Source organism: Microcaecilia unicolor, chromosome 7 (assembly GCF_901765095.1).
Source record: "Microcaecilia unicolor chromosome 7, aMicUni1.1, whole genome shotgun sequence".
Taxonomy (NCBI): domain Eukaryota; kingdom Metazoa; phylum Chordata; class Amphibia; order Gymnophiona; family Siphonopidae; genus Microcaecilia; species Microcaecilia unicolor.
The window spans coordinates 264,779,142-264,795,203 of NC_044037.1; the positions used below are offsets into that span (position 1 = coordinate 264,779,142).

A 16,062-nucleotide genomic window follows, 5' to 3' on the forward strand; every position below is an offset into this window, starting at 1 on the left:
TTCTTCCTACTTCTAAAATAAAGACTTATCCAAATGTTTATGTCACATAAACCAGTATGGTACTTTTGGTAAAAATTGCTACTAAGCTATATACATCTTGAAAACAGAATCATTATGCTTTCAATCAAGTTATAATTCAAGCACTTAAGTAATTTGCACTATGTTCAAGCCAGGTTCTGTGCGATAGTACTGTAGGCTGAAACAGCAAATGAGACCCCCAAAAGTACACAACAGGTATTTAATTTTAATAGTCTACATGGTACGTTTTGCCATGTTTTGAAGAGAACAGTTTTTATACAGCTCATTTTGAAGACCTCCTGCAAGGTCCTTCTTTTCATTCATGTTCAACATATGCTCAATAAAAATAAATCTATAGCAAACTTGTTACATTTCTCTGTAAACATTTAGTTTAGCAAATTCCTTATTAATACCTTTTCTGTTTTCTATAGGAGGTTTCCTATTCCAAACTCTTTCTCCTCAGTTTAAAACAAAGAAAGAAGAAAAGAAATGTCCATATGAAATATGGACAGAAAGAATGGATAGACTTCATTTTGGTTTCCACCTTACAGAAAACAATATCCACAGGAGCTTATCTCAGTTAGAGATAGCTAAATATTCCCTGAGCTAGCCTTTTTATTTTTTGTTGCAAATCTGCATCACAGAATAAATATTTCCAGATATTACGTAGTTTACAGGACTTTAGAATTAACAGATGTTTGCTTGATAAAAGACAGAAATATAAAGTTTAACAATTTGCTTCAGATACTTATGACTATCAGCATTAAACCAGCCAATTTGCACGTTGCTTGATTCATGCTAAACTTAAGCATTTTTCACAATCATTAAACAAACCCCATACATATTAGAGAACTACAACAACCTGCAAAGAAGTAAATTGGAATATACTGATCTAACAGAAAGCCCTAAATTTTGTTTGCCTGCAGAATGTAAAGGGAATCCCAAGTCTATTCTCCAGACACTCCCAACCCAATCAGTGTGGATATCCTGAAAATATGACAGGCAGAGGAATCTCTGCTTTAATAAAGGGCCAGTCTGATAACGATAGAGCACTGCTGCATAAAGGCCATTTAAAGGAGGTGCATTCGAGCTGCCATCTATCACTGACTTGTCAGGGCCAGGAGCTTTCAATAGAACATAATCCAAAAAGCAAGCACAAAAATTGTCTTTGCAAGGACAAAAGATAAAAGACCCTTCAGTTAACCAGCAGTTGCAGCAAAACTCACTGTGCAGTGTCATGGGAACCATGATTAAGGTGGTCTGAAAAAAACCTTCATAAAGCAATCATACTTGTATGTAATGTGACACTATTATTTCTAAAACAGAGTCAAAGTACTTTTTAAACATTAAATATACATCCTGCCAAAGATGAAACATAATATATTATTACCATTATAATGAAATGTGTCGAAATGGGAAAGATCATTTTATTTTCCCTGGATGTACTACTGTAGATTTTCTTCTTGCTGTAAACAATTATCAAATACTAAAAATTATATTGAACATTCATTTCAGAGCAAGGAACTGGCTCGAGTGAATCATTTCAGAGCAAGGAACTGGCTCGAGTGAAACAATACAGAATTCAATCGTTCATTATGCAGAATTTCAGTATCATCCACCATGCATGAACATTTCAAGCTTAAATGCCAGAGAAAAATTAACCGTGTTTCTTATACCCTATAGTTACATTTCATCACTAATACACATTTTTCCTCTGCATAAGCTGAAAAGACTCATTAACCCAGGTTGAAAGGCTATAATAGTCTCAATTTTTCTTCCATTGTTGTATTTATGAATGACAAACTGCTAAAAAAAAAAAAAATGAACCTTGCCTAACTAAAAATTTATTTAAGAGATTAAATGCTGTTATCTGTAACTCACCAAAAATAATGCCACATGAATGATTTGCCTAGCTTACAAAAACTACGCAATAGAAAGTGCATATTTAGAGGTCATATTTTGGTTGGCCGACTGATAAAATTGACATTTGGTCATTATTTATTATCTATGTCAAAATATTAGAAGGTACATATTATAAGTTTATAATATAAACAACAAACAATATAAGAAGAATGCTGGATACTCTTTCACATTGAAATCTGAACCACTTCCACAATGTTTCAACTTCAAATGCCATGAACAATGCAGACTGAAGAGAAACCTAGATAGAAATCTTTTGTGTTTCTTTTCAAGGTTTGTTACCTTTGACATACATACAAATAAACTTCAAAAATAATTACAAAAAATAAAAAAATATAATACAAATTAAAAAAAAAGCACAAAAATATGTATATATTTATAGTTTTCTCCTGGGCTCAGCTACTGCATATTCGCCCAACTAAGAAAAAATAAGTTAAGTTCCTTAAGGGTTTACTGCCACAACATGCAGCATCCTTTCAGGGTAAAACTGTATCGCTAAATTTGGCCTGGGAGTTGTTCTTACTGCCTCAGAATTCAAGTGCTTCTCATGAGAAGCCACAAGGAAACTTCCCAGTTCACTTAGGACCACAACTCTGTTCCTGAAAACTCAGCGGAATATGTTCCCCTTCCCTCCCCACCCCCATTTAAAAAAAACAAAAAAAACAAAAAAAAACAAAAAACAAAGCAAAACAAGAATTATCATCTTCTATTATAATGTTACTGCATCATGGAGCTAGTGCAATCCTGCATAGCCTAGTCAAGATGACAAGGCACAATTTGAAACAAAGCTGACAAAGACTACACAACCTAAAGGAGTCTTTGAAGGTAAATGTTAAGGCCATTCAGTGAGTTAGAGAGTGATCAGTCAAATTTAAAGCTGAGGACTAAATCACAGATTATCCACGTGAAGAACCACCAATAGGTTTTTTTTCAGCTTCTGTTCTGTGGACAGATAACAAAAAGAAAAAAATAACCCTGCTGTATGTTTTGTATAGTAAAACACCTCTCAACACTGAGGAGTAAAGTCAATTATAATATGCCTAAAGTTCATAGAAGAAATCAGGACTGCTTTAGTCGTTTCCGTGGAATACCAAATGGCGGACTTTGTGAAGATGCTAGTGCTCGAAAGGCCTCTGCTACTAAATGGGGATGGGAGTGAATCATGGACTTCCAGCCTGCTGTTTCCATTATATCTGTTGCTTGACTGAAAAGAAAGTAATAAAAGGTGTCATGCTAATCAGCTCATACTTTATAGTTATAACAATATAAAGAAAATGAGTTACAAAATAGAGACATTTCAAAGCAGAATTTAGAAAAACAAAAAAAAAATGATCCACATAGTAAGATCATTAGTATCACCTTAAAAACACCTTTTACACTGAATTTCAAGAGGGAACAGAATGTGGCAAATGGCTATGCTCAACAAGGCACTACCCCTGGATTCTATATAGATCAACTTAAGTTGAGTGTGCAAATCCAGTCACATTCTGGATTTGCATGCGCAGCTTAATTAGTTAACAAGCCAATGAACACCAAAAATTGCAACTTAAAAAGCAATTAGACACTAATTGGTACTAATTGGTACTAATTAGAATTTACATGCAGAACTGTCTTAAGTATATTCAATAACTTGATGCATGTAAATTCTAAGTCGCATAGTTTAAAGGGGGGCATGGCCATGGTTGTAGGCGTTTCTAAAATCTATGCATGTTATAGAATACACCTGGTCTGCTCGTAGTTTAGGTGTCGGAATTTATGTCATTTTACTTAGCGTAACTGCCCGCAACTAAATTTAGTTGTGCTGATGGGCGCATATAAACCTAGGCATATTTCAATTTGGCACTGATTTTTCAATTACAAGAAATGTGCCCATTCTGGATTTGTTTCCTTGAAAGAGCTTTTTTTTTTTTTTTTTGTTACATTTGTACCCCGCGCTTTCCCACTCATGGTAGGCTCAATGCAGCTTACATGGGGCAATGGAGGGTTAAGTGACTTGCCCAGAGTCACAAGGAGCTGCCTGTGCCTGAAGTGGGAATTGAACTCAGTTCCTCAGGACCAAAGTCCACCACCCTAACCACTAGGCCACTCCTCCACTCTTTTTAGTCTTTCATTTAGCTTGCCTTAGAACGTTTATCTTGGCTATTCCAGTTTTCCTGAATCCCTTTAGACAAGCAGTGCAGTAATCATTTGTGGCCACATGCTCACTTTAAAATAAATTTCTGATGCTACCAATTTACTGGCATGGTCCTTGGTTCTCCCTACCTCCACTGCCCCTGGTACAAAATAAGTACCTGAATATATGTAAACTGCTTTGAATGTAGTTGCAAAAACCTCAGAACGGTGGTATATCAAGTCCCATTTCCCTTCCCTACACCAAGAGCTGAGAAAACAAGCTAGTTGAAGCTTCTGAGGAAGGCAGAATCAACATCAGTAAATGAGTCTAAGCCTCCTTTTTAGAAACCCAAAGTTCTGTTTACTAAGATGCTGTTAAGATTCATTGACGTTGTTTACCCATAACTACCTAAACATACATTTTTAATTAAAAAAAAAAAATCCTTAAGCAGTCTATTCCCAATAGAGGATGCAAGCACTTGTCAAAAAAACTGCTATTATCGCATGAACAGTATCGTATTCAGTATATAAATTTAAAGGCAAGAATACAGAAAAAAATAGCTATCATCCTCAATGATGATTACATAGCATTTTTTTCCCCGCAATAACCACCTCCCTTCCAACATCCTATAAAAATGGTAACAGCTGATGAAATGTAAAAAAAAAATTTAAAAACAAAACTGAAAGGGAATAAATCTGGGAGACTAAAATAAGAGGAAATGAGTCCCAAAATGAGGGTCACACACAGTTAGAGAAATTACAATCAATGGCATGGGGGTGGAAACTACTACAGGAAAATTTGCATCCTGATCTTAAAAATGAAGTTATTTTGCAAAAATACATTTTAAATAGAAATTTAATACCTTGTAATTTCCAAAAGCAAGCCATATGCTTTACTTTTAATCTGGATAAATTAGTCATTCCCCTTACACAGAGTAAATTGGCTTAAAAAAAAAAAAAAAGCCTGCCCAGTGATCTTCACTTATTCATCCAAGTAAAAGCAGGAATATAACAGCAGACATGGATTTGGTTGATGGGAAATTCATAATTGCTGAGTTTACTCCATTTTAGTTGGGTTTACTCTGTAGTAAAAATCTCATCCAACTATAATTTGCCCTGGTTAAATTTTTTTAAAGTTAAACCTACAACATGGTATTGTAAACAATGATATATTCCAGTAACAAGCCAGATATAGCTCTTGGAAATCTTGGATGTTTGATGTATTTTGAAATTCAGATAAAACAAAGTTTGCAAACTACTGATGATTAACCAGGCATGGAATAGTGTATTTGGACCGTAAAGTAAACAGAATGATTGGGACAAATTGAACTACCAAATCCATTTCTACTTACTTGCTGTTCCAGTTTTTCCCGTCTTTACACCCAAGTTGTCTAAGGACACTGCATCTGTGGTTAAAGAATTACAGCATTCATACATATAAAATCAGGTTTAAGTACAATTCACAGGTCACCAAAAGAAAACTGCCCCAAACCATTCTTACCTGTTAATAAAATCTATAGCTTGTGCTTTCAACTGCTCTGCACAGTGCAAATCTGCAAGAATGAGAACGTCGGCAACATTTTCTACCGAGAGGTTACTACATAGAGCCTCTTCACACATGACCTTTAGTCGTTCCAGTGCATACTATAACACAAGAAAGAGAAACAATACAAGGGTAGTTGAGACAGAGAGTTTCAGTATGCTCTAGCACTCAAACACATCATACAATGAAACTATCATACAATGTGAACTGTGCATGCTACCCAAAACAAGGAGAATCAAACATATAAACGGCGAGTGACCGAACTCACTTGCAAATGCGCAGTAGAGACTTCCCTCTCTGTCCCGCCCCCGTGTCAATGCGTGATGACGGGGGCGGGACAGAGAGGGAAACTGCACTCCCCCCTCCCCCCGAGGTCGCTGCCACCGCCCCTCCACCCGGCCCGGGCCCTCTGATCGCAATTAATTCAACTTACATCGCTGCAGCACGCAGATCAGCTGAGCTCCGGTCGGCCTTCCTTCCCTGCCTGTGTCCCGCCCTCACCGACGGTACGTCACACAAGGGTGGGACACAGGCAGAGAAGGAAGGCCAGGCTGATGGGAGCTCAGCTGATCTGCGTGCTGCAGCGATGTAAGTTGAATTAATAGCGAACAGAGGGCCCGGGCCAGGTGGAGGGGTGGCGGCAGCGACGAGTCCCGGTGGTGGGGGGGGGGGGGGGGTAATGGTAGCGGCAACCTCGGGGGGGGGGGCTTGGAAAACCCCCATTTCAATAGTAGCCCGTTTTAACGGGCTCAACGGCTAGTACATTTATAAACAAAGAATGGGACAATTCTTTCGTCATGCTTTGAGGAGGCAGGTGCAACTGTACATATCTTCCCTTAATTTGGATTATAAGTAAGGCTGCACCTCGATTAAACTTTTAATCGCACAGTTAAATATATGTTATTTATTTTCCCACTGCAGCTCCTTATGACTCTGGACAATAGGGTTATGCCCAGTCACATAACCCACACAGATTTCTCTGAATATAGGCAAAAGTGCTGATCACTGGAAATGTATTTTAGTCATGGTGGATTTAAAAAATTAAGGGCCTCTTTTACTAACTGTTCTAGCGATTCCCGTGCGGCAATGCCAACGAAGCACATTCAAAGTGAATGGGATTTATCGGCATTGCCATGCTGGGAATCGCTAGCGCAGTTTGGTAAAAGAGGCCCTAAATTACTAAAAACAATAACATTTTCTCTCATTAAAAAAAAAACAAAACATGAAAATCAGTACACGAGCTGAGCGGATCTAAGATGGCTGTGATTCAGGAAGGCTGAGAACGCTCTCCTATTAAAAGTTTGAAAATTTTCCTTTTCCTTGAAACGAGCATGCCGAAGAGGAAGGGCAAGCTTAAGGGACCTCCTCTCCTGAAACTAGATGACCCCTCACTGGGACAAACTTCTATCTCAGCCTACTTTGTGCAAATCTCTCATTCGGGCGCTTCCATTACTGGAGCGAGGAAGAGCCCCGGTCTGGAGGGTGAACTTTCGCTCAGCCCGATAGGACCAGCTACCCCCCCACTCCCATGACTGGACAGTGCAATGGTATCGAGAGCACAGATTTGTGGTGACTCAAAGGGGAGGCGAACTTCGTCTCAGGAAGCGGTGGATGGAAATTCTGCCGAGGATACTCCTCGGCTTTCGGTGGAGGGAGCCCAGCAGTTTCTGATTATGGCGTCGGACGAGGCAACGGTGGGGGTTGCTGGTGTTGACTATTCACAGGAGGAGATTTCTTTGTGTGCCTCGGCGATTCAGCCACTGAAAAGAGCACAGGAAATATCGCTGGAATCGATTTGGACTGCTCTCAAAACCCTGCATAAGGTCTGTTCTTCTTTTGTTACTGTGTCTTTAAATAATTCTATCCATGTAAGAGAAGTTAAGAAAACTATTGAAAATGTCTCCGCTAAACAGATTAAATTGGAAACGGACATGGCAAAAGTTCAAGAGCATCAAGCTCAATTTGCAGGAGATCGATTGCTTCATCGTAAAATTGAAAATTTAGAGAATATAACAAGGAACTAAAATTTACGAATACTCAATTTTCCACATTCAAAGTTTATTGCTCCAAGGGAAATGTTTCATAAATTTCTAAGACAGAATTTTAAATTTTCAGAACAATCTACCACCAGTTCAGACGTTATATTACCTAGATATAAAAACTAAACAGGACACTCGAGAGCAACAGATAGCTCAAGAACAACAGGAATCATCTGTGGATTAGATATTTCTACATTCTTGGAACAATCCAAAGAGGAAATTAAAACTAGAGCTACACTTGTGGTCTCCTTTGTAGTTCTTCAAGATAAAGAGGCCTTTTTAAGACTTTATCTTCAAAAGACTCATTCTGAATTTCTGGGGGGCAAAGTGTCAATCTTTCCTGATATTTCTAAATGGACTCAACAAAGGAGAAAAAAATTGTTGGAAATGAAACAAGAGACTCTTTTACTAAATGCTCATTTCCAATTGAATTTCCATGCAAATGCATTCTTTTCTTTAAAGACAAAAAAATATGTGTTTTTTGAACCTCTTCAATTGTGTGGTTTTTTGAATTCACAGGGTAGTAGGGAGGAGAACCAAATGTTAAGCTGATTAAAGGGGTAACTACCTTTATCTTTCTTTGTAATATTTCCTATTTCCAACTTCCTTTGGAGGTAATCATGGATCCCTCTTTTAATTGTGGACTAAATAACCAATAAAATAATTTACAGTTGTTTTCAGATTGTATTTCTTTTGGAAATTAGTATATTCTTTCAAAGAACATAATAGCTTTGTATTTAATTGATTTTTTTTTTTTAAATTATAAATAATAATATTAATAAAAAATCAAAGAAGTTTCTTGCCTTTAGCAAGTATTCTCCGTAGACAGCAGAATACAAGTCCTTACAGAATAGGCAACATCACCAACTGAGCCCATGCAGGGAAGCTTCTCCTGCACATGAGAACCTTTTGAGTCACTTTGCCATGCATATGCACCACTTACACCTGCTGTCATTGTCACTGCAGTCTATTAATTTAGTTTGAACAGAATACAACTCCCAGGGGAGGATAGCAGGTATACGAGGATTTGTACTCAGCTGTCAATGGAGAACAACTGCTACAGGTAAGTAACATGGTTTTCACCAAGGACAAGGATAATAGCAAGTTCTCATAGTACAGGATTCCGTAGCTACAGGCTGCTTAATTGTAAAAAAAAAAAAAAAAGGAAACGGGCATTATAAAAGGTAAGCAAATAGGTGTGTGGGAAAGTGTGTGTGTGTGTGTGTGGGGGGGTGGGGGGAATTGGAATCTAATCCCCAAAGACATTCTGTCCAAGCCTACTGTCATGTCAGAAACAGCAGCAGGTTGTGAATGTATCAACAAATATCCATGTCACAGCTCTGCAATTTTTTTCCATGGAAGCCAAATATTAACTGGGCTAGTAATGTTGCCATAGCTCTGACGTTTTGAGTTGTGACATATTTTTTTGTGACATTTGTACCCCGCGCTTTCCCACTCATGGCAGGCTCAATGCGGCTTACATGGGGCAATGGAGGGTTAAGTGACTTGCCCAGAGTCACAAGGAGCTGCCTGTGCCTGAAGTGGGAATCAAACTCAGTTCCTCAGTTCCCCAGGACCAAAGTCCACCATCCTATCCACTAGGCCACTCCTCCACTCGAGTCAAATTTTTTCCTGGGCATAAGCCAAGGACAAGTGGAGGAGCATAATCAAACGGCACCGGCTAAATAGCTGGCCGGCGCCACAAGGGGGCGGAGTCAATCGTATTTTCGAAATACGGTTGTGGCCGCCTAAATCGATCGCTGGGTGTACAGGAGATGGCCGGCTTCGTTTTTCAGCCATAATGGAAACCGGACCGGCCATCTCAAACCCGGCGAAATGCAAGGCAGTTGGTCGTGGGGGGAGCCAGCATTTATAGTGCACTGGCCCCCTTCACATGCCAGGGCACCAACCGGGCACCATAGGGGGCACTTCTAAAAAAAAAAAAAAAAAAAAAAAAAAAAAAATAGCTCCCAGGTACATAGCTCTCTTACATTGGGTGCTGAGCCTCCCAAATCCCACCCAAAACCCACTCCCCACAACTGTACACCACTACCATAGCCCTTAGGGATGAAGGGGTACAGTGGGTTTTTTTTTTTTTTTTGGGGGGGGGGGGGGTTGAAGGGCTCCCAGTTACCACCACAAGTGTAACAGGTAGGGGGGTGGGCATGGGTCCACCTGCCAGAAGTGCACAGCACCCACTAAAATCTGCTCCAGGGACCTGCATACTGCTGTCAGGGAGCTGGGTATGACATTTCAGGCTGGCATAGAGGCAAAGGAGGTTTTTTTGGGGGGTCGGAGGGGGTTGGTGACCACTGGGGGAGCAAGGAGAGGTGATCCTCGATTCCCTCCGGTGGTCATTTGGTCAGTTGGGGCTCCTTTGTGAAGCTTGGTCGTGAAAAAAAAAAGGGACCAAGTAAAGCCGGCGAAATGCTCGTCAAGCTTGGCTTTTTTTTTTCATTATCGGGCAAAGCCGGCCATCTTGTGAGCACGCCCCTGTCCCACCCCCGTCCTGCCTTCACTACCCTACCGACACGCCCCCTTGAAGTTGTGCCGGCTCCGCGACGGAAAGCAGTTGAACCCGTCCAAAATCGGCTTTCGATTATACCGATTTGGCCGGTTTCAGGAGATTGCTGGCCATCTCCCGATTTGTGTCGAAAGATGGTAGGGGATCTCTTTCGAAAATGAGCTGGATAGTCTACTAGCCAATTAGACAGTATGCATTTGTTAAAAACAGCCCCTAGCCTGTTTTGGGTCATAAGAAACAAAAACGTTGGGTTGACTTTCTAAGAGCTTTAATCTATTTCAAATAGAAGGTCAAATAGAAGGTCAAAACCTCAACTTATACTGAGGTGGCGGTAGAGGCTTCTGCCTGATTACTGCCGGTACACTCAGGCGCTACAAAAAATAAATTGAGATACAGAGACCAGAATTGAATGCAATTGTTTGCGAACCTTTATTTCTTAATCATATTGCAACACAACACTGGGAACCCACACAAACATCCAATTGATACCATCCCTTTTAGATCATGGTCCTTGAAAAATAATTGCTCATCTACTAATGTGATATGTATTAAAAGAGCATTCTAGTTGTTCACACAATGTAAATGGTTCACAGCGCTGCGTAACCCTAGTAGCGCTTTAGAAATGTTAAGTAGTAGTAGTAGTAAGCAAGAGTCAGCTGCAGTTCATCCAGAATAAGATTGGCAAGATTGACGTTGATTTAATCTGCATATTTTATTTATTTTCATTTTATATACCACTATAGGCTTCACTAGGGCTTCCTGAGGGAATTCTGTGCCACTTTGCAAAACATAATTTTTATGCAGAACTCCATTAACTCACAGAATATAGGTTGCTACCTGAGTCCCTCACGACCCTCAATCTGATTCTCACCAATTAGCCTATCACCTCCCATCTTGCTCCACACTTTTTCCAAATCAGCAGACACTGAGCTGCATGGTGCCTGAAGGTATGTCTGAGCCATGCAGTGTCTATATGTTGTGTATGTCTGTATGTTTTGAAAGAACAAGACTACAAGTATAAAAACACAGGCACTAACTCCCCTGAGAGCTATACTGTGCAAGAAAGTATCATCTGTTCCTCAAATGATGTGAAAGACTACAAGCAGAAGAGCAAGATGGGACAGGACTAGTTAAGCTATGGAGCAGAGTGGCTGGTTGTGAACAAAAAGCAGGCAGACAAGTAAGCCGACTCCTTGAGAAATATGTAAATTAGGGGTGTGCAAGCAGAAAAATTATTTTTCATTGCCTTTCATTTATTGTTTTTATTTTCATATCATACCTCATTTTAGAGCACAGCAAAACGGGATGCTTAACACAAAATAGCATATAAAATGATGCACACTAATGCATTTTAATATGTTAGTGCATAACGAAAGGGAACAAAAAATGTAATTCATACAACAAAACAAGAGCTGTAGAGCAAAAAAAAAAAAAAAAGAACTACCACTGTAAAATGATAGTCAATGCAAACCACAATGCTTTTTTAACTTTTTCTTTTTTTAAATTAAAGATGAGAGCTCTCTCAATCAGTGCATATAAACCTATATAATCCTTAACACTAGTCAGTGTTTTCCTACAACATTTTCAGAGAGAACTTCCATTTCAGTCTGAAACTTCAATATAGTGACAAATGAGATGAGGGGACGGGAAAGGAAAGGGAAATAAGAGGGCTAAATGTCTTATGGTTAGGAATTAAGGATTTTTTTTTAAAGAGGTTTTCACCTGAAATCTGCAGAGCTCAAGAGCAGCAATAAGCTGCCAGAAGCCCTGACCTTAATGGTTAAGGAAGAATTATTATTATGTCTATGTAGTCAAACAGATGGAAGAGGAAGGATCAAGAATTTAACCAGACACCAGAAGATGAAGGAAAGGAAGCACTGGGGGTGCAAAGACAGATGCCAACAAGAAGAAACCCACATAATTTGACATAAAAATCTAAAACTTAAAAATATGTAATTATAAAAGTAAAACAAAATGTCCATAATATTGCTGTATAAAAGCACCATTACAGAGCCAAACAACTACTGAGAAAACTACAGCACAAAGAACTAAGATGCCTTATGCGTGCCAAAAATGGTCAACAAAGCATAAAGTACTAAATTCAGTAACTAAATATTGTCACTGTTAAATTTAGATCCCTCTGCTTAGCAGTGCTACTGAGCTAACAGGCCAGTCCATGCTCAGGCTGTCCTATGATGTAGATTCAGACAGGGCAACAAAGAGCAGGTCAGGAAACTGAACTCTTAAGATAGAAACACTCACATATTCATCAATGTTCAATAAATTATTCATAATCCACCAATTCAAGAGAAAATCTCCTCTCAGCAGAATATAATGTTTTAACAGAGAATATATATATATTTAAAAAGTTGCATACCATAAAAATAAACACTAAAAAGCAAAGTTACTTACCTGTAGCAGGTATTCTCAAAGGACAGCAGGCCAATTATTCTCACACGTGAGTGATACCACCCATGGAGCCCAGTGCAGAAACATTACCCAGCATAATGTTTTTTTAAGAGCTCAAGGCAGTGCTCCCACCACACATGTGCTAGAGCCTTCCTACCCGACTCGCGAGTGTGGGATATTAGTACAAAAACATAGCTAAAAAGAAGACGACTCCAAGGGGAAGTGGGAGGGTGTGCGAGAAAAATTTGCCAGCTGTCCTCAGAGAATACACCTACTACAGGTAACTTCGCCTTCTCCGAGGACAAGTAGGCCAGGTTACTCTCACATGTGGGAATCCCTAGCTACCAGGCTCACCAGAAACATTAGGACAATTGGAACTCACAACAAGTCCAAAGAAGTCAATGAACCTGAAATTATATATACACCGAGTTGGTGGTGTAGCCTGGAACAGAATAAAATGGGTCTAGGAGCATGGAGTTGAATTCTAGACCCCAAACAAATTCCGAGAGACTGTCTGCCTAAATCGGCTGTCACATCAGGTATCTTGTTCAACACAATAGTGGGATGCTAATGTGTGCACTGAAGACCACGATGCAGCCTTGCAAATCTCTTCAATGGAAGCTGACTTTAAATGATCTACCAATGCCGCTATGGCTCTGACATTGTAAGCTTTGACATAAAAGATATGCAATCCGCCAGCCAATTAGAACAGTGTGCGTTTACCGATGGCAACCCCCATTCTGTTGTGATCAAAAGAAACAAAAAACTGAGTGGAATACCTATAGGGCCAATGTTCGCTTACAGTCCAAGGTATGCAGTACACTTTTGCTAGGATCAGCATGAGGTTTGGGAAAGAATGTTGGAAGGAAGATTGATTCAGATGGAACTCAGACACCACCTTAGGAAGGAATTTAGGGTGTGTGCTGAGAACAAATCTGTTGTGATGAAACTTTGTGTAAGGTGGATCCACTACTAGAGCCTGAAGCTCACTGACCCTGCGAGCTGAACAGTCGCCAAAAACAAGACCTTCAAGTCAAGAACTTCAGTAGACAGGAATCCAATGGATCAAAAGGAGCTTTCATCAGCTGGGTAAGGACGAAGTTGAGGTCCTATAACAGACAGAGGTTTTACAGGGGGCTTTGTCAAAAGCAAATCTTGCATGAATCGAACAACTAGAGGCTGTCCAGAGATGGGTTTACCCTCTACATGGTGATGGTAAGAACTAATTGCACTGAGTGAACCTTTATGGAGTTGGCTTTAAGACCAGACTCAGAGGTGTAGAAGATATTCAAGCAGGTTCTGAATAGGACAAGTTATTGGATCTAGGGCCTTGTCTTCACACCAGAAAGCAAACCGAGAGGATGCCCCACTATTGGAAAAACTGTTGGGTAATGTACATGCTGAGTGACCACTCATGCGGATGCAATACCCTGCTCAGTCTGTCGGCCAGGCTGTTGGACTTTACCATCAGGTAAGTGGCTCTCAGAATCATCCCATTCTAGACAGCTCAGTACCACACCTGGACAGCCTCCTGATACAGAGGGTAAGATCCTGTACCCCCCCCCCCCCCATACACACACATTCCCACAACCCCCTGCTTGCTGGTGTAATACATTGCAACCTAGTTCTCTGTTTGAATGAGTACAATTAGGTTGAACAGCCAATTTCTGAAAGCCTTTAGAGCATTCCAGATTGCTTGGAGCTCTAGAAGGGTGATGGTCATAAGCTTCTCGAGTGTGAAACCCATCTAAATGAGCCCCCCCCCATCCTAAGTGGGATGCATCCGTAGTCAGAACTTTCTGGGGCTGAGAAATTTGGAAAGGAAGTCCTATGGTAAAACTGGGTCAAATTATCCACCAGGGCAGAGACTGAACCAACTCTGGAGTCACTCGGATGACATCTGCTAAGTTCCCTGAGGCTTGAACCCACTGGGAAGCTAGGATCCACTGAGCAGTCCTCAAGGGAGTGTGACATGCACAGTGGAGGCCATGTGGCCTAGCAATCTCAACATCTGCCGAGCCGTAACCTGCTGGCTGGTGTGAAAGAGTGGTGAGACCAACTAGAATGTCTGCTCGCATCATGGGAGAAAGCTCAAGCCTGATTTGGATCTAGCAGGGCTCCTATGAATTCCAATTGTTGAACTGGGAACAGATGGGATGGGGTTGTTAAAATGAACCCTAGTAGCTCTAGCACCTGAATAGTTCTCTGCATAGATTCCTGAGCACCTTCCTTTGATGTTCACCAACCAATCGTCCAGGTAGGGAAACATGCCAGTCAGTGTAGCATAGCGAAGTTGCAACTTACTGCTAGACATTTGGTGAAAACCCTGGAAGCTGATGCAAGGCCAAAAGGAAGAAGGTGGTACTGGAAGTGATGTGCTCCCACCTGAAATCTAAGATACTTCTTGTGGCCTGGAAGTATCGGGATATGCGCGTAGGTATCCTTTTAAGTCCAGAGCATAGCCAATCTTGTTCCTGAATAACTGGGGGAAGGGTGCCCATAGAAACTAACCTGAACTTTTCTTTGACCAAATATTTATTCAGGGCTTTTATGTCTAAGATGGGACGCACTCCCACAGTTTTCTTTGGTACAAGGATGTATCTGGAATAGAATCTCTGTCCTTGTTCCCCTGGTGGAACAGCTTGACCACAAGGGCCTTTAGAAGGGTGGAGAGTTCCTCTACAAGTACTTCCCTGTGGTGAGAGCTGAAGAAAGTTGCTCAGGGGGGAGGGGGAATTCGGTGGTCTCTTTCGCCAATAAAGAGTGTAACCGTGACAGACTATTTGTTGAACCCACTAATCAGAGGTTACAAGGGTCCACTTTTCTTGGAAAAACCACAGCCTCTCTCCAACTAGCAGGTCATTCAGTACAGCCTTGGGGGTATGTATATACAAAGAGAAGTCTCCCTACCTAAATTTAAGAGTCTATTAAAAACGTGGCTATTTTCACAAGCATTCGGGCTGGTGTCTCTACTGCCTTTTCTTCAGTTTGTCCATTGCTTCCTCTTCTGTTTGTTCTGTATCTTGTTTGAATGATTTCTACTGTCCTATCAATGAAACTGTAGTTCTTTTCCTTTTTCAGTAGTTTTGTTTCTTTTAGATTTGAATTGTGCACCGCTGTCGGTATTGTGTGGTATAGCAAATACAAATAAACTATAAAACATGCTCCACCGGAGAAAGTCAAAATTCGTCCCTTGCTTTGACTGGGAAGCCATCAGGGGCTTCTGCGCAACCTGTGACATGAACGAGCGCACTGAGGTTCAACTGACTGAGTAGGGTGAGAAGGAGTGAACCTACGCCTTTGAGAGTAGTAGGGACTTCACTTTGACTTGCCAAAAAACCTCCTAGAAAAGGAGGGTGCAGAAGGCACCCGCCGGGAAAGAGTGTCGATGGTATGGGTCATTCCATGCCAAGTGGTCTAAAATTTAAAAAAGTTCCCACCATCATGTTCTCCAATTTTGTTCAAATTTCATCTGTTGCGCGAGTCAGGTGTTAAAC

General features: G+C 40.5%; 1 protein-coding gene across 4 annotated transcripts in view; it reads right to left on the reverse strand.

Moving 5' to 3' along the window:
- Positions 1-2,612: 2,612 nt before the first annotated feature.
- The window catches only part of SPOPL (speckle type BTB/POZ protein like), a 71,114-nt gene continuing 57,664 nt past the window's right edge, over positions 2,613-16,062 (reverse strand). For 3 of the 4 annotated variants that reach the window (XM_030210230.1, XM_030210232.1, XM_030210228.1), the window contains 3 exons: positions 5,552-5,694; positions 5,403-5,456; positions 2,613-3,142 (listed from right to left, as the gene is read on the reverse strand). In XM_030210230.1, the coding sequence (XP_030066090.1) occupies positions 2,998-3,142; positions 5,403-5,456; positions 5,552-5,694 (342 nt within the window). In that variant the 3' untranslated portion in view covers positions 2,613-2,997. The remainder of the gene's footprint in view (positions 3,143-5,402; positions 5,457-5,551; positions 5,695-16,062) is intronic. The other variant, XM_030210231.1, reaches the window with a different exon arrangement.